The sequence below is a fragment of the Xenopus tropicalis genome, chromosome 3, assembly GCF_000004195.4.
Source record: "Xenopus tropicalis strain Nigerian chromosome 3, UCB_Xtro_10.0, whole genome shotgun sequence".
Classification (NCBI taxonomy): domain Eukaryota; kingdom Metazoa; phylum Chordata; class Amphibia; order Anura; family Pipidae; genus Xenopus; species Xenopus tropicalis.
Window position 1 is genome coordinate 143,433,472 of NC_030679.2, and position 18,063 is coordinate 143,451,534.

Consider the following 18,063-nt stretch of genomic DNA (forward strand, 5'->3'; position numbering starts at 1 on the left):
AGGGCTGTTTACTCAGGTATGGTAAAGCTTTCTGCAGAATTAATATAGCGTTCTAGATTTTGACAAATCTATTGGCAGTAAAATACCAAAAAATATCTTTCTTTCTCCTTTAAATGCCAGTGAGATTGACTGGTAGAAAAGCTGCCGTATTAAAGATAAGACCCTAATTCTTTCTGGATGTTTGACATGGTAATGCACATTTGCACAGCAACAGGGGGTCTATAACTTGGTTACTCGTATGTTTTCTTAGCATCAGATCTCCCATTGCTCCTATTGATGTAAATAATGTGTAGCCCAGGATATCTGTCATCTTGTTGATCAGCCAGGGTGAAAAATTTTGATTGGGTGCCAGAGCATCGGCAGTAGGTTACTGCTGAATCATCACATAGGGGTCGAATTCTATTGTTTCTACCTGCATAGTTGACGATTTAACTCTAGTGGAGTGGACGACCGAAGTTTCCGGCAACCAGCGGTCGCTGGAAAGATTGTTATTATTGTAACTTGTAAAGGAGAAGGAAAGGCATTTTGGTGTTTTATTGCCAATATATTAGTAACAATAGTGCAAGCTAGAACGCTATATTCTGCAGAAAGCTTTACCATACCTTAGTAAACAGCCCTAGAAGCTCCCTCTGTTTGTTTAAGATAGCAGCTGCCATTTTAGCTTGGTCTCAGTAGCTTCCTGTGCTGGTAGCTCCAGATTACACGACACAGTAGGGAGAGGGCGAGAGGAGCAACCTGAGCAGACTTGTGCCGTGCCTTGAAGGATTTTGACACAGAAGAACATGTGTACCCAAAAGGAGACAAGAAATCCTGTGTTTCTTTTGAGTGCTTATGGCTGTATTTACAGACACCTTTCTGATAAAGCTTTAGTTTTTACATTTCCTTCTCCTTAAGGAGTAAGTAAGTGTCCTGCCCATGTAACACCTATGATGAACAAGAATGAACAAATAAGGGGCTCATTTTCTCACTATGGCACTGTATCACATCGAGATGTCTATAGCAGAGAGAGGTGTAGCGTATTTAATTCATTGCATGTACAGGTGCACTGTACTCTTAATGTGAATTTATGTAGGACCAGATTTTAAAGCTAAATATAACTACTCTCATGTTTGGCCGCTGGGCTGACTGACTAATTAATTGAGATTATACTGAGCTCTGCAAGGCCCGTAATGCTGCCATTATTGGTTCTACAGTATGTTTGACCCCCGATGATCTATTTTTGGGGTAAACCTTGAGGCTGCCTAAGCCTAAACCTTGTTCTGATTGCTAGGTCTGTGTTCAAGCTGCCCGGTGGGCAATAGTCCCCCTTTAGGAATAAAATAAAAAGCCCAAGACACCGAACAGAAGACTGAGAGTGTTTCAGTAACTATAGAAACCAGGGTGATGGATACAGTTTGAACATAAATAAGCCATAGTCCCTCAGGGCAAGATGCAGAATTAAATTTTAATTAAATTACTCAGGGGTCAAGCAGGGATATGGGGTGGTTATTATAGTCTTACCAACTGTCTCTGCTCTGTTTATATAATGTAGGGAGGTATTGCACAGGTTGGGTTAGAGCCAAGTCTTGCATATAGTGTATTTGGGCAACTTTCTGCTGAAATGATCTACATAGTGCAAAGCAGCGTAGCCTCTGGGCAGATGTGTTTGTAGGTATGAGGCAATTTCTTCAAACTTCAGGGAAAGAATTTTACCGTCCTCTGTGTCCAAACACTTAGTTCCACTGGAGTGGAAATGTTTTCTAAGTTCATTGCATTCTCTGGAAGGGTGTGTGGCTGGAAACCCTCATATACAGGTCCTTTTCAAAAAATTAGCATATTGTGATAAAGTTCATTATTTTCTGTAATGTACTGATAAACATTAGACTTTCATATATTTTAGATTCATTACACACAACTGAAGTAGTTCAAGCCTTTTCTTGTTTTAATATTGATGATTGTGGCATACAGCTCATGAAAACCCAAAACTCCTATCTCAAAAAATTAGCATATCATGAAAAGGTTCTCTAAACGAGCTATTAACCTAATCATCTGAATCAACAAATTAACTCTAAAAACCTGCAAAAGATTCCTGAGGCTTTTAAAAACTCCCAGCCTGGTTCATTACTCAAAACCGCAATCATGGGTAAGACTGCCGACCTGACTGCTGTCCAGAAGGCCATCATTGACACCCTCAAGCAAGAGGGTAAGACACAGAAAGAAATTTCTGAACAAATAGGCTGTTCCCAGAGTGCTGTATCAAGGCACCTCAGTGGGAAGTCTGTGGGAAGGAAAAAGTGTGGCAGAAAACGCTGCACAACGAGAAGAGGTGACTGGGCCCTGAGGAAGATTGTGGAGAAGGACCGATTCCTGACCTTGGGGGACCTGCGGAAGCAGTGGACTGAGTCTGGAGTAGAAACATCCAGAGCCACCGTGTACAGGTGTGTGCAGGAAATGGGCTACAGGTGCTGCATTCCCCAGGTCAAGCCACTTTTGAACCAGAAACAGCGGCAGAAGCGCCTGACCTGGGCTACAGAGAAGCAGCACTGGACTGTTGCTCAGTGGTCCAAAGTATGTCATTCGGAAATCAAGGTGCCAGAGTCTGGAGGAAGACTGGGGAGAGGGAAATGCCAAAATGCCTGAAGTCCAGTGTCAAGTACCCACAGTCAGTGATGGTCTGGGGTGCCATGTCAGCTGCTGGTGTTGGTCCACTGTGTTTTATCAAGGGCAGGGTCAATGCAGCTAGCTATCAGGAGATTTTGGAGCACTTCATGCTTCCATCTGCTGAAAAGCTTTATGGAGATGAAGATTTCATTTTTCACCACGACCTGGCACCTGCTCACAGTGCCAAAACCACTGGTAAATGGTTTACTGACCATGGTATTACTGTGCTCAATTGGCCTGCCAACTCTCCTGACCTGAACCCCATAGAGAATCTGTGGGATATTGTGAAGAGAAAGTTGAGAGACGCAAGACCCAACACTCTGGATGAGCTTAAGGCCGCTATTGAAGCATCCTGGGCCTCCATAACACCTGAGCAGTGCCACAGGCTGATTGCCTCCATGCCACGCCACATTGAAGCAGTCATTTCTGCAAAAGGATTCCCGACCAAGTATTGAGTGCATAACTGAACATAATTATTTGAAGGTTGACTTTTTTTGTATTAAAAACACTTTTCTTTTATTGGGCGGATGAAATATGCAAATTTTTTTAGATAGGAATTTTGGGTTTTCATGAGCTGTATGCCACAATCATCAATATTAAAACAAGAAAAGGCTTGAACTACTTCAGTTGTGTGTAATGAATCTAAAATATATGAAAGTCTAATGTTTATCAGTACATTGCAGAAAATAATGAACTTTATCACAATATGCTAATTTTTTGAAAAGGACCTGTACAACGGCAGTGTAAAGTGAGCAATGCACCTTGGCCAGGTCCTTGTACCCAACAGTCGGATGGTACAGAGGGGGCCTACAGTCCTGAAGGATGAGGACACCTTGGGCAAGAAAGACAAGCTTGCTTGATTGGACAAACCCACTGATGGCCCCTTACAAGGGCCAATAAACTGCTGACTTTGTCTGGAAGGACCCATTTTGCAGCTTTTACTGTCCTGCTTGAAATATTCATTAGCGCTGCATACAGAGGATTGCCATATGGTTATATCTCCTTTACCACCTCCCTATCTTGTGCATTATTTAGCCATATATGCTAGGGAACCCTGGAGAAGCAAGCAGCAAAGCTGGGCTTGAGTTGATTGACCTATTGGGCCCAATCAGGTCTGCGCCCATGGGGGTCCCCACATCCGTGCAGCACAAGATGCTTCTCTCAAAGCGTTAGCCCTAGTTCAGCCCACTCGAGCACATTATAGGCTACATGGTGAACACTGAATCTTCCTCCAGGAATTGTACTCTCACAGAGGTGAACAAGGGTTTAATCACTTTGAGAGAATAAAACAGCCCAGGACCTACAGCCATAAATGACTACACTAACGGCCGCAGCGCAGGCAAGCTTATGGCTCACACCAACCTCCTCCTCCTCCGATGCCTTTCATTTTCCGTATTGCACAGATCATTGGAAGGGCAAGGCGAGATCCTTTTTGTAAAGAGGCTGAAGAAAAGAAGCTGGAGAAAATAAGGGTAAAAGAAAAGGAAACACAGTTGAAGAGTAAAGGGAAGGGAAAGTGACTAAATTAAAAAAAAAAAAGGAAAATGTGTAAGTAAGCAAGGGGGAAAGTAAATGAAAGAGAAGGACACAGCACAAGATAAATAGGAAAGTTCATAACGGAATAGGAAAAAAGGAAATAGAAAAGTGTTTGCAAAAGAAAAGTGGAAGATTATGAAACAAACAGAAGAGAAAGCAAGCAGAATTATGCAGTTGTGCATTTTTTTGATTTTCTCTATGAGTGAGGGTCTGTGCCCTGGGGTTCTTGTGTACTTGGCAGTGCAAATGTGGCACAGCGACAGGAGGGAGAGCCGCGCAATAAGAGCAGTTTGAGCCTTGTTATGTCTCCTTTTTAGCAACACTCAATCTAGGGGCCTCGTCAAAATGGTCCCAATTGGACCCTGCAGTTGAAAAGCCTGAACTTGGCAAGTAGCTTGGCAGCACTGTACTGCATTGGTAGGTAAAGGCTCCTTTGCGCCGGACAGCACTGCACCCTGGGAAAATCCTAAAGGTGGTCGCACAAAAGATCGTTCCCACCCTACACTGACATTCAGGGCTGAATCGTCGGATATGGAGGTAGAAACAAAAGAAATTCTACCTCTTTCTGCCGATTTAGCCCTGATGGAGTCTGATCAACGACCGATATCCGCAACTTTTTGCGATATTGGTTGCATCGTCAAGCTGCCATACACGCACCGAATATCGTACGGAACGAGGTTTTGTACAATATCTCTTTAACCTCTGCATGCATCAGGTAAATATTGCGATTTAACTGCCTGTGTCAGTCTTTCTCCAACCGTTAAAACATATTGTGCCTGGATTTATGGCGTTGTGTATGACTGAAGCACAGGTAGAAGTGATGGCATGCCCAGGCATCTATTCATGCCACCTTGCAACCCAGTTCTGCCATCACAGGTCTTTGGTTCCAGACATCCCTGACACAAGCTGTCATAGCAGACTATGACACCAAAGCCAATTTTTCCCATACAAATTTGATGATTCCACCTAATGAAATTTTAGTAAAGGAACATTCAATACTGAGGTCTCGGAGGAAAGTCTTGCATAGTACCCTGGTGTTGACGGGCTTAAAAAAAAACTAGACCCAACCATGCCACTATGGTATGATAAACAACGATTGACTTCTAATTGGGGCTACAACGCCATCTTGACCAGCGTCAACTGGGAACAGCCAGCGATCCACCCCCAGTGCATTCTTGCATGTGTAGGTACATATGAGTGCACACTCCAACCGTAATGGAACCTTTCCCAACTCAGACCTGGCCCGAACTGGAATGCAGCATCTTCTTATCTAGCAACACCTGAATCTGATATCAGGCCTGGGTGAATAAGAGATTGTACCAAGTTAAGTAGGGGGGTTTTCCAGTATCCTGGTGGGCAAGTCCAACAATGACCTTGACCATAAAATATCGCTGGGAGAAGGGGAAAGGTACATGCTACTTCTTCACAATGGCTTACCTGCCTAAAGGTGCACATGCACGCAACAATATTGTATGAAACAGGGATTTGTACGCTATTTGGCGCATTTATGTTGGGTTGACGAGGCAACCAATATTGCAAAAGCCTTACACTTGCCATACAGGCACCGATATTATCACACAAAACCTTGTTTCGTACAATATTCAGTGCATGTATGGCAGCTTGACGAGACGACCGATATCGCAAAGGCTGCGGATATTTGTTGTTTAGCAAAATCTACGTTCAGGGCTGATTTGGCAGGAGGTGGTAGAATTTCTATTGTTTCTACCTCCATATCTGATGATACAGCCCTGAATGTCAATGGAGGGTGGGAACGATCTTTCCTGAGACCAATGGTCGCACAAAAGATTGTTATTGCTACATGTATGGATACCTTTAGATATAGGTCTCATCGATCGGCCAAGTTGGAAAATCAGGAGCCCTTCAAAAACATCGGTAGTGGGTTAGTGCTCGTCAGATAGGGGTAGATTTCTATTGTTTTTACCTGCATATCTGGTGATGTTAGTAGAGTGGATGAACAATCTTTCCTGCAACCAATGGTCACAGGTTTATACAAGGTTAAAAGTAAGTCACAACTTGGTAAATATTCTCTTAAAAGCAGGAATGCATCTTAACTACCATAAATATGAACAATAGCAATAGGCTCTGTCATTCCCCCCAGTAAGTTATAAAGGCTTAAGGTCCCCATACACGGGCAGATCCGCTCACTTGGCGATTTCGCCAAGCGAGCGGATCTTCTGATATCCCCACCTACGGTTGAGTGATATCGGGAGAATCCAGGATAATTCGATCGTTTGGCCCTGGGGCCAAACGATCGAATTATAATGATGGGTATAGGAAAAATCGGTCCGGATTCGGTCCCCGATCTGACTAGATTTTCTAACCTGCCCGATCGCGATCTGGCCGATTTCAGGCCGGATATCGGTCGGGCAGGCCCATCGGTAGTGCCCATACACAGGCTGATAAGCTGCCAAATCGGTCTAAGGGACCCATATTGGCAGCTACTAACGGCCCGTGTATGGGCAACCTTAAGGCTCTCTCTGAGAGCTCCTGCTATCTTGGATAATGTCCAGCACAGTTATCCAAAATTACTGGACAGATGTCCTTCATTGTGAGTAGCTGCTTATTCTGGACTTGACCGTAAATGTAATTAATACAGGAATGCTATTGTCCAATACCAATACAGGCCTGCAGACTATTAACACTCAAATGGAGAATTTCAGCCGCCCCCCCTCCTATAATGGAATACTGGCCCTAGGCTAAGTCTGACTTTAATACTCTAGGAAAAAATGTCCCTTCCAGCTGTACCAAGAATAAATATGAAACCCTCTGGGCACGGGCTGAGCTGCTCTATCTCTTGAATATTTTAACGTCGCAAAGGTCAATATTTAAGGTTATTTCTACTTCTGCTCTTTTCTTGGAAATGTAAAACCTGAAAAAAGATTTGTATGGGAATATTTCCCCTTTGCAAAAATAGTTTCAGTGCTTACTCTTGCATTTTCCTCCAAAAAAGGGTTATGATATAAAAATACTCAATGTTATGCTTGTAGTAGCAGCCAATCATTTGTTAATTATGTTACTGCACTAGAAGACTAGCCAACTGCTTATTGGCTTTTACAGGTGACTGAAACCCGTTATCCAAAAAGCTCTGAATTACGGAAAGCCTGTCTCCCATAGACTTCATTTTAATCAAATAATTCAGAGTTCTGATTTCCTTTTTCTCTGTAATAATAAAACAGTACCTGTACTTGATCCCAACTAAGATATAATTACCCCTTATTGGGGGCAGAACAGCCCTATTGGGTTTATTTCATGGTTAAATGATTCCCTTTTCTCTGTAATAATAAAACAGTACCTGTACTTGATCCCAACTAAGATATAATTACCCCTTATTGGGGCAGAACAGCCCTATTGGGTTTATTTAATGGTTAAATGATTCCTTTTTCTCTGTAATAATAAAACAGTACCTGTACTTGATCCCAACTAAGATATAATTACCCCTTATTGGGGCAGAACAGCCCTATTGGGTTTATTTAATGGTTAAATGATTCCCTTTTCTCTGTAATAATAAAACAGTACCTGTACTTGATCCCAACTAAGATATAATTACCCCTTATTGGGGGCAGAACAGCCCTATTTGGTTTATTTAATGGTTAAATGATTCCCTTTTCTCTGTAATAATAAAACAGTACCTGTACTTGATCCCAACTAAGATATAATTACCCCTTATTGGGGCAGAACAGCCCTATTGGGTTTATTTAATGGTTAAATGATTCCCTTTTCTCTGTAATAATAAAACAGTACCTGTACTTGATCCCAACTAAGATATAAATAATCCTTATTGGGGGCAGAACAATCCTATTGGGTTTAATTAATATTTTATTGATTTTTTTAGTAGACTTTGGACATCCAAATTACGGAAAGACCCCTTATCCGGAATACCCTTGGTCCCAAGCATTCTGGATTACGGGTCCCATACCTGTAGTTGTGTTCCTATACTTTGTGTGTAACCTTCTTTACTCAAGAGCCACATTCAAGTGTAAAAAGTGTTGGTGAGACACAAAAGCTTGAAAAAAGTTCTTTGGGGGTGCCAAATAAGGACTGTGATTGGCTATTTGGTAGCCCAATGGGGACTGCTGGCCTGCAGGAGGCTTTGCTTGGAGTAAAACTTGCTTTCAAGCCAGAAATTAAAAATGGCACCTACTTTGAGGCCACTGGGAGCAACATCAAAAGGGGTGAGGAGCAACGTGTTGCTTTTGAGCCACCAGTTGGGGAACACTGCCCTATATATTTTGCTTGTATTCCAGTAACAACAGTACATTGTTATTGTCTTGATGATGTTACAGTAGGTGTGGCCTTTGAAAGTGGGCATGGTTTATTAATATTGTCCCCACCCCCCAGGGTGAATTTTTATATATTAAGCAAGGCATGAGGAGGAACAGGTCTCCAGGAAACACTGCTATGGTCCATTAAACCCAACCCCTTCTACTCTTCATGAGTTCCCCCAAAGGCCTGGGATTCCTTCACAGGCCAAATAACAACCATAACTCATAATAAAATAGTCAGCTTTATTTTCTTAGCAAAAAGTATTTATGTGATATGTACAAACAGGAGAGGAGAGAAAGCTCTTTATTAGCAAGGTAACATCGACAGCATCACAGAGAGGGCCACAGCAGCCAAGACACTGAAGGGGAAGGGGGAACATGCAAACTGAGTGAATCCAGGAGGCAATGTCAGGCAGGAGTTTGAGGGCCCAGTAGGGGGCATGTACCCCCCCCAAATACAGAGATTCTTTCAAATCGTTTTTTTTTTCTTTTTTTTTGTGGTTTTTGGGTATAATTACAAAGATTGTGCTCAAAAAGAGAGCGAGCGGACAGGGGTACTGCCGTCTCACCCGGTTGCAACAGTATCGTTAATAGTAAACCCCCAGTTGCGGGAGAAAGCGGCCACTTGTCGTGATCTGTCGCTCCTGTCCGTCAACTGACGATTTCGAGGAGGAGTTCACTTTAAGATTCATTTTTAGTATGATATCAACAAAAAACGAATTGCGGTTAGTCGTTTTTTTATTTCTTCGTGTGGGTTTTTGGATTTTGTGGTCTTTGTTCTTCGGAATCTGGAATTTAAAGTGCTGGATTTACTGACACCATTTACCAGGCATTGGTTTGAATGTCAGCGTTGTTCAAGGGGCTCTGAATAAAAATAAAATTAACAATAAACAAATGACCCTAACAACCCATCGGAATTCCAGTTGCCAAGCACATTAGGGGTAAAGGTGCCCATACACCTTCAGATCCGCTCGCTTGGCAATGTCGCCAAACGAGCGGATTTTCTCCCGATATCCCCCACCTACGGGTGGGCGATATCGGGAGAATCCAGGCTAATTCGATCATTTGGCCCTGGGGCCAAGCGATCGAATTATAATGATGGGTATAGGTGAAGTCGGTCCGGGGACTGCATCAACGAGCCGATGCAGTCCCTGATCCGATTAGGTTTTCTAAGGGACCGATATCCCTAAGGGGACCGATATCGGCAGCTAGAATCGGCCCATGTATGGGGACTTTAATTTACGAAGTGGAAGGTAGAAGGTGCAAAAATTAGGCACAGTCCACAGTGGTTTTGCATGTTGCACTCTATCTTCTATTCTAAATAAGTGCCAAAATGGAGCACAGAGACCTACAGCCGCCCCCATGACGACAGGACTGCCTGCGTTTGGCATAGCTGGGGGCACGTGGGGAAAGGCACATTGGCATGCAACAATGCCCCCTAATTTGTGCACGTTAGAGAGTGGCGGTGGACACAGGCTGTGACAGGACCATGTACTTACCACCTACCCTATAGATGGGTTGGTGTCTTGCAATGGATTGTGTAACCTGCCCTGCAAAAACTCTAGTGCCCAGGGTCTTCATAAATTACCCCTATTGACATTAGCAACCAGATGGCATTTTATGTTTCAGTCAGAGAGAGAAAGGCAGAAAACAAAAGACAATTAAGTCAAAAAAAAGTCTGACTGGCTCCAACTTCAATCAAAAAAATACTAAAAATGTTGTTAAAGTGAACTTCTCCTTTAAAGAGGTCTCAACAATACGGGCGATTCTGGACGTCCTAAAGCGAAACCTCTTTAGTGCAAATTACTCTTATTATGTATATCATTATTTAATAGATATATTTATGGAGTAGGAAGGGCCTAGATTTGGTGTAGTTAACTTAGGGAAATTGGAATTTGAACCGTTCTGTTAGGAACTACTGCATATTGACTGCGATAAGTAATATCTGCCCGGAGCACGTAGTTGCCCAAAACTGCACCAGATCTTCAGAAAAAGAAAGTTCTTAGATTTATCACAGGAGAATCTGAAAAACACAGGTGTTTAAGTGATCCAGGTGTTTTGTTCTGCTGTTTCGTGTCTCTTAAGGTGGTGTTTTTAGTGTCCGTGCAGTCTTTTCAGTGTTGTTGTCGGGCTTGTAGGGTTTGTTATGGTGGTATCACCGAGGGCAAGTTTGATGGTGCACAGACATTTTCAGGCACTGTATATATATATATATATATTGAGGTGGGCATAAGATCACTTGAGTTGGGCAGAACGGGATGCAACTGACTAGTTTGGAGAAAGAAATATCTTGCTCAGTTGAGTCATGTTCAATGTAGTTGAGTTGGATCAATAGCTGGGTTGAGTTGTTGAGTTGTGTTCTATGGGACTACAATTTGGGACAAATCACTGGAAGACCTCAGGATGGGTCAGCAGGAGCCTTTCAATGTAGTTCTCCATCTCCTCCTGCCTATCCTTGTCTTCATCAAAGTAATCATCAATCTGAGGGGGAGGAGGTTTATAGTAATATCGCGGAGGAGACTGAAAAGCCCTGGGACGCATATAGTTTGGGAATGAGGCAGGGCGTGTGCGATATCTACGGGGAGGTGGCTCCATAACTTTTCTCCAGCTTGGCTGTTTCACCTTATTCCAGCTTGAGTCTTGCATATTATCCCAACTTGATTTTTGTATCTTATTCCAGCTTGGCTTTTCTATTTCATTCCAGCTGGAATCTGGCACCTTGTTCCAGTTTAAATCTTGCACTTTGTTCCAGCTTGGCTCTTGCACCTTGTTCCAGCTTGGCTCTTGCACCTTGTTCCAGCTTGGCTCTTGCACCTTGTTCCAGCTTGGCTGTTGCACCTTATTCCAGCTTGGATCTTGCATCTTTTTCCAGTTTGGTTGCTGTACTTTATTCCAGCTTGGTTGCTGCACTTTATTCCAGCTTGGTTGTTGCACTTTATTCCAGCTTGGTTGTTGCACTTTATTCCATCTTGGCTCTGCCCAGTTGTTCCACCTTGGCTCCTTTTTCTTACTCCAGATTGGTTCTTGAACCCTGTTCCAGACTGGATCTTGCACTTTATTCCAGACTGGCTCTTGCTCCAGCCTTCTCCTGGGATAATAGGCAGGTTTTGGGGTGTCCCAAGATTGTGGTGGGGCTCTTGTCCGTTCCTTCCTTCCAGGATAATCATCTCTTGCCTTCTTCTTTTTCATCCTTCTCCTTCTCCTCTTTTCAACATCAGTTATGATATCAACAACATCATCAGCTGGAAGATGCAGGCGACTAGAGAGCTCAATCAGCTTGTCAATGGTTTGGGGATCAACCTCATCATCGTCATCATCATTTGATCTTTTCTCTTGGACATTCGCATCTTCCTCATCTTCCAACATAGACTTCTGACCTCCAGCAAAGTCTCCTCCTTGGTAATCATCTGCTTCTTCACCTTCTTCCTCATCTTGGTTCTTCTCTTCCTCATCCTGCTCTCCTTCATCTCCACCACCATTCAGGACATATTGTAGCAGAAGGTCTTGAGCAACACCAGCTAGATTCTCACTTTCTTCTTCTCCGTCCCACCTCCTGGATGATTCTGAGTCAGGTTGGATTGGGGTCCTTTTTTCTTCTTCTATTTCATTACCTATACCTAGAAGCTCCTTTAGCTCTTCTAAGTCATCGTTTACAGGGATTGTATTCTGTTCAGTTTGCTCTGGTTTAGGTGGAGGCTGGAAGCTCTCCAGCTCTTGCAACAATGACTTCACACTCTCTAAGTCTTCTTCGTCCCCCATTTTTGCATCTTCTCTAATGCCCTCCTCTTTCTCTAAACTTTGTGATCTACTCCTTACTCTTTCTGTCTGACCATCATCTTTCTCATCTTTCAGTGCTTTGTGATCTTCTGAGGGAGTTCTCTCTGCCAAGGTTGAAGGGGTCTGCTCTTCCCCATCAGAATTAAGGGCTTGTAGCAAGACAGCAGCCAAGGCCTTCGGACTGATATCTTTAAACAATTCATCTCCCTCATCTGACGTATTCGGAGGATGCATTTGTGTGGACTCGCTCTCCTCATTACCCTCCCTGTTGTCATGTTGGCTTCTGGGAAGTGAAGATACGTCCTGATGGTCTACAACTTCAGAGGGATAAGCAGAGCTGTCGTGGGGATTCGGATGTATTGCCTGGTGTCTCTGCTCCTCTCCAATAGGAACGGCATTATAGAAGTGGGAATGTAGGATGGTAAGGGAAAGGGTGAGGAGGAGAGGGGGAGCTTGAAACATTTCTAAAGGAGGACAGAAAAAAAACCAACAGAAAACACGAAGTGCGAGGAGCAGAAAGGGGAATGGAAATGCAGGAAGTTACGTTGAACGAAAAGAAAATATAAACATGAGTGCCAAATAAAATATGGGTAAATGGAAAATGAAGTGGGTGAGAGAAGAGAGAGAGAGAGAAAAGAGAGAAGAAAACATTTATTGGCTGAGAAATTCATTACCGAATAAGACTTTTTTTTTTTTTTTTTTTTGCTTACAGTGCAGACCAACCTCTTCTTGGAAATGTGTGCCTAGCGGGGAGAGAAGCGGAGGAGCGGAGGGAGGGAGACACAGACTGGATGCAGGGAGACAGAGACTGTGCTTGCGTGGGTGGGAGTGGAGGTATGAGAGAGAAAGAGGGAGTCCCAATGAGGGAATCCTGACGGTCTCTCCCAAATCTTCCCCCCTCCTTTGATACAGTACATCATAGAGAACATCCAATGACTCTAGAACAATACGGATGAAGGTGTTTGTAAGGAAAGGCAGGGTGGTGATAGGGCACAATTCTCTGTCGGCCGGGTATTGTCTGGGATTCCCTTACACAATTTCTCTCCCTCGTAACTGTTGACTTACTAAGCCTTTCCGTAGGCAGAACCTGTCCTACACATGCAGCCCTGCCGTGATGGAGCATATGCCTATAGGTATATAGGGCTATGTATCTAATGAACGAATTACATTCTTTATGGCTCACTCCCTCGTCACATTCTGAGACATTATCTGCAAAATTAGCCTGTTTCTATAGGAACCTGAGATGAGGCTACAGGAGACCCCTTCGCCCTCCTCCCACTCCCTGTTTTTTTTTTTTTTTTCCCTTTCCACCCCCATCTTCTCTGTGCACAAGTATGCTGCATCAGGCACTGCAGAGGGACCGGTGTGGGAGGCTACACACCCCAGTGAGATGGGGAAGGATTTCCCTCCTACACTACAAGGGGATGCCCTTCTGCATTATATAAAATAGGGGTATATCAGCCTTTGTATTTACAGTTCCAAAATAACATGGTCTTAATAGGGCCAAAGGCTAGCAATTAATGCTTAACCCCTTTATAGCAGTACACTTGTACTTTTCTGTTCTCTGTCTCTTCCTTTGTCAGTTTGTCACTTTCTGAACCTCTTTTCCTATCTATCTATCTATCTATCTATCTATATCTATCTATCTATCTATCTATCTATCTACCTATCATCTATCTATCTATCTATCTATCTATCTATCTATCTACCATCTTTCTATCTAGCATCTATTTATCATCTATCTATCTATCATCTATCTATCTATCTACCATCTTTCTATCTAGCATCTATTTATCATCTATCTATCATCTATCTATCTATCTTTTTCACACTCTCTTCCTTTGTCAGTCTGTCACTTTCTAAACCTTTCTTTTTATCTATCTATCATCTATCTGTCTCACTCTCTTCCTTTGTCTGTCTGTCACTTTTAAACCTCTTTTCCTGTCTGTCTATCTATTTATCTATCTATAATCTATCTATCTCTGTCTGTCTGTCTGTCTGTCTGTCTATCTATCTATCTTTTTCACACTCTCTTCCTTAGTCAGTCTGTCACTTTCTAAACCTCTCTTTCTTTCTTTCTTTCTTTCTTTCTTTCTTTCTTTCTTTCTTTCTTTCTTTCTTTCTTTCTTTCTTTCTTTTTCTTTCTTTCTTTCTTTCTTTCTTTCTTTCTTTCTTTCTCTCTCTCTCTCTCTCTCTCTCTTTCTTTCTCTCTCTCTTTCTTTCTTTCTTTCTTTCTTTCTTTCTTTCTTTCTTTCTTTCTTTCTCTCTTTCTTTCTTTCTTTCTTTCTTTCTTTCTTCTGTCCATCTATCATTTATCTATCTATCATCTCTCTAGCATCGATTTATCATTCATCTATCTATCTATCTATCTATCTATCTATCTATCTATCTATCTATTTCACGCTCTCTTCCTTTGTCAGTCTATCACTTTCTGAACCTCTTTTCCTATCTATCTATCATCTATTTATCTATCTATCTATCTATCTATCTATCTATCTATCTATCTATCTATCTATCTATCTATCATCTATCTATTATCCATGTATCTATCTATCTATCATCAATGTATCTATCTATCTATCTATCTATCTATCTATCTATCTATCTATCTATCTATCTCTCTGTATCTATCTATCTCTCTGTATCTATCTATCTATCTATCTATCTATCTATCTATCTATCTATCTCTCTGTATCTATCTATCTATCTATCTATCTATCTATCTATCTATATCTGTTCCCTATCTATCATCTATCTATCTATCTATCTATCTATCTATCTATCTCTCTATCTATATCTACCCTATCTACAAGCCTGCCCTTCCAATGCTTTGCTTTCCCAACCCTGCTTATTGAAGTACGTGCACGTAGGGTTTTGGGAGCCCCTCCAGCCAGTACTTTCACCACAATGCCTACACCAGCGCCGTTCCGATAAACATTTCCCACCCTATGAATTGGGGTTGGCCGTCCCAATAACGAGCGACTGATTAATCAATTTGGCCATATCGCAGTTCTGTGGCAGGTACTCAGTATTAATCTGGGAAGGAGGAGGGAACGTGTATCCCTTGTATTATAATAAGATGTGTCAGTACATGCGTCATTGGCCCCAGTCGTTCATTAGGGGCATTTAAACCTATCTGGTCCCATTAAGGATCCCGTGTCACTCAAATCAGGAATAAATAAGCAATCTGATTTGCCGTTGACGCCAGCTGAATATTTAATGTTGGGTCTGTACTTGCCAGCCTCATAAATCACTGCCTATTCTTGTTGTCACTGTGCCTGCCAGTAAACACAGCAGAAAAAAAAGCATTGACAACTATAAATAGTGGATGTGTTTAACCCTTAATGAGCACCCATGCTCCATACAGACACACAGAGGTGTAGCCGGAGTTATACCCCCCTAAGTTACCCCACATAAATACCCAAGCCATTTGCTAAGCTGCTTTTCTAGGTGTAATTGAAGCATAGGAACAGTCCCTCCATGGTTCTAAGTGTAATTGATAATAAGGTAGAAAAACAAAGACATAAAAGCATCACAATAACCAGGGCAGGAATGTGCTAAAATCTTAAATAATAAACATTGTGGGATTTAATGGCACCGCATTTACTCTTTTCCACTCAACATAGAGAATTAACTTTTTTTTTTACCCCCCCCCAGGCAAATGAAGCATTTGTAATGGAATGGAGAAATAAATGACTTTCTATATGTAATTCCATGATGAATGCTATAGGTATTTCTCACGGACATCGGACTAATATTCTGAATAATATAGTCTTTTTATACTTTATAACTGTTAGCCCCATGCACATTAATCTCACTTGTTTCTTGCAGTCTCGGGTGGTCTCTTTCCCTCTCCGCAGTCTCAGTGTAGTTTGTCTCTCCGGTGTCTGTTGCTTCTCCGAGGCTCAGCGCGAATTTCAGCACCAGGGACAGCGGCGGCTGCTTTAAATATTCCACCAGCCCCTGGTCACGTGTCCTCCCCTCCCTCCCCCTGCCCTCCCCTCCCTCTCCTCCCTCCCCCTGCCCTCTCTGCTCGGTCCCGCCCTCGCTGACGTCAATGTTCATTCATAAGATTCTTGCCCTGGCTGGAGGTTAGGAAAGGGGGGGAGCGAGGGAGCGGCGCTACGCAGGCGCAGAGCGGACGAGCCCAGGCATGAATGGAGCTAAGCTGAGGGAGGAGGGGTGAATGAGAGAGGGGTGAAAACATGAATGAGTCAATGAAGAAAGAAGAAGGGGGGGGGAGAGGGAAAAAAATCATGAATGAACGTTGCAGATTTACTCCAGGCTGCGGATCCTTATGTGAGACTATATGAATAAAGCTGTGTGTATGTACTATAGGAACGCCTGTGCTCCTACATACCATCAGGTGGGCTACGTCTCATAATAGATTCCCTTTATTCCAGCTCCCCCCACCCCTTATCTCTCTTATTTTCCTTTCCTGCCTGTCTCCACCCGCTTACACCTTTCTATTTGTAGCTGTTGTCCCCCTCCTTCCTTACATTTCACCTTATATTCACCCTGAGGGTCTATTCCCCCCCCCCCCCCGTACATTTCTCTTTGTTCCCTAGCACCCCTGCTGCCTGCCTCTGATGTCACCTTCCAGTCTCCTAATTTCCCCCATTATATCTCTGGCAGCGTTTAATGGATTGGGTGGGAGGTGGTCCCCCCCACCTTAACCTCCCACCACCCGCAGCCTCATTTATCTGCCATTCTGATTAATTGCACTGCATCGGGGCTGCTCAACCAGCTGCTCATGAACTTGGCTGCCAGGGGAGCTTTGCTGAGATGTGTAGTTCATTAACAGCTTTGGGTCTGCAGTATAAACACCTATAGTCTATTCTCACTCTCTGTATCTGCCCCCCTTAACTCTATTCTCACTCTCTGATGTATCTGCCCCCCATTAGTCTATCCTCACTCTCCGATGTATCTGCCCCCCATAACTCTATTCTCACTCTCCGATGTATCTGCCCCCCATAACTCTATTCTCACTCTCCGATGTATCTGCCCCCCATAACTCTATTCTCACTCTCTGTATCTGCCCCCCATAAATCTATTCTCACTCTCTGTATCTGCCCCCCATAAATCTATTCTCACTCTCTGTATCTGCCCCCCATAAATCTATTCTCACTCTCTGTATCTGCCCCCCATAAATCTATTCTCACTCTCTGTATCTGCCCCCCATAAATCTATTCTCACTCTCTGTATCTGCCCCCCATAAATCTATTCTCACTCTCTGTATCTGCCCCCCATACGTCTATCCTCACTCTCTGATGTATCTGCCCCCCATACGTCTATCCTCACTCTCTGATATATCTGCCCCCCATAAATCTATTCTCACTCTCTGTATCTGCCCCTCATAAATCTATTCTCACTCTCTGTATCTGCCCCCCATAAATCTATTCTCACTCTCTGTATCTGCCCCCCATAAATCTATTCTCACTCTCCGATGTATCTGCCCCCCATAACTCTATTCTCACTCTCCGATGTATCTGCCCCCCATAACTCTATTCTCACTCTCTGATGTATCTGCCCCCCATAAATCTATTCTCACTCTCCGATGTATCTGCCCCCCATAAATCTATTCTCACTCTCCGATGTATCTGCCCCCCATAACTCTATTCTCACCCTCTGATGTATCTGCCCCCCATAACTCTATTCTCACTCTCTGATGTATCTTCCCCCCATAACTCTATTCTCACTCTCCGATGTATCTGCCCCCCATAACTCTATTCTCACTCTCTGATGTATCTGCCCCCCATAACTCTATTCTCACTCTCCGATGTATCTGCCCCCCATGCAGGATGCTGCCGCTTTGCAGAGCGATTTG

The 18,063-nt window shown here is 43.2% G+C and overlaps 1 protein-coding gene across 1 annotated transcript; it reads right to left on the bottom strand.

Moving 5' to 3' along the window:
- Positions 1 to 8,682: 8,682 nt before the first annotated feature.
- vgf (VGF nerve growth factor inducible) lies at positions 8,683 to 16,301 on the bottom strand. Its single transcript, XM_031898254.1, has 2 exons — positions 16,055 to 16,301; positions 8,683 to 12,700 (listed from the first exon to the last, which is right to left on the bottom strand). Exons 1-2 carry the CDS (start codon positions 16,299 to 16,301, stop codon positions 10,845 to 10,847), a joined length of 2,103 nt encoding a protein of 700 aa, XP_031754114.1. The 3' UTR covers positions 8,683 to 10,844.
- Positions 16,302 to 18,063: the final 1,762 nt, after the last annotated feature.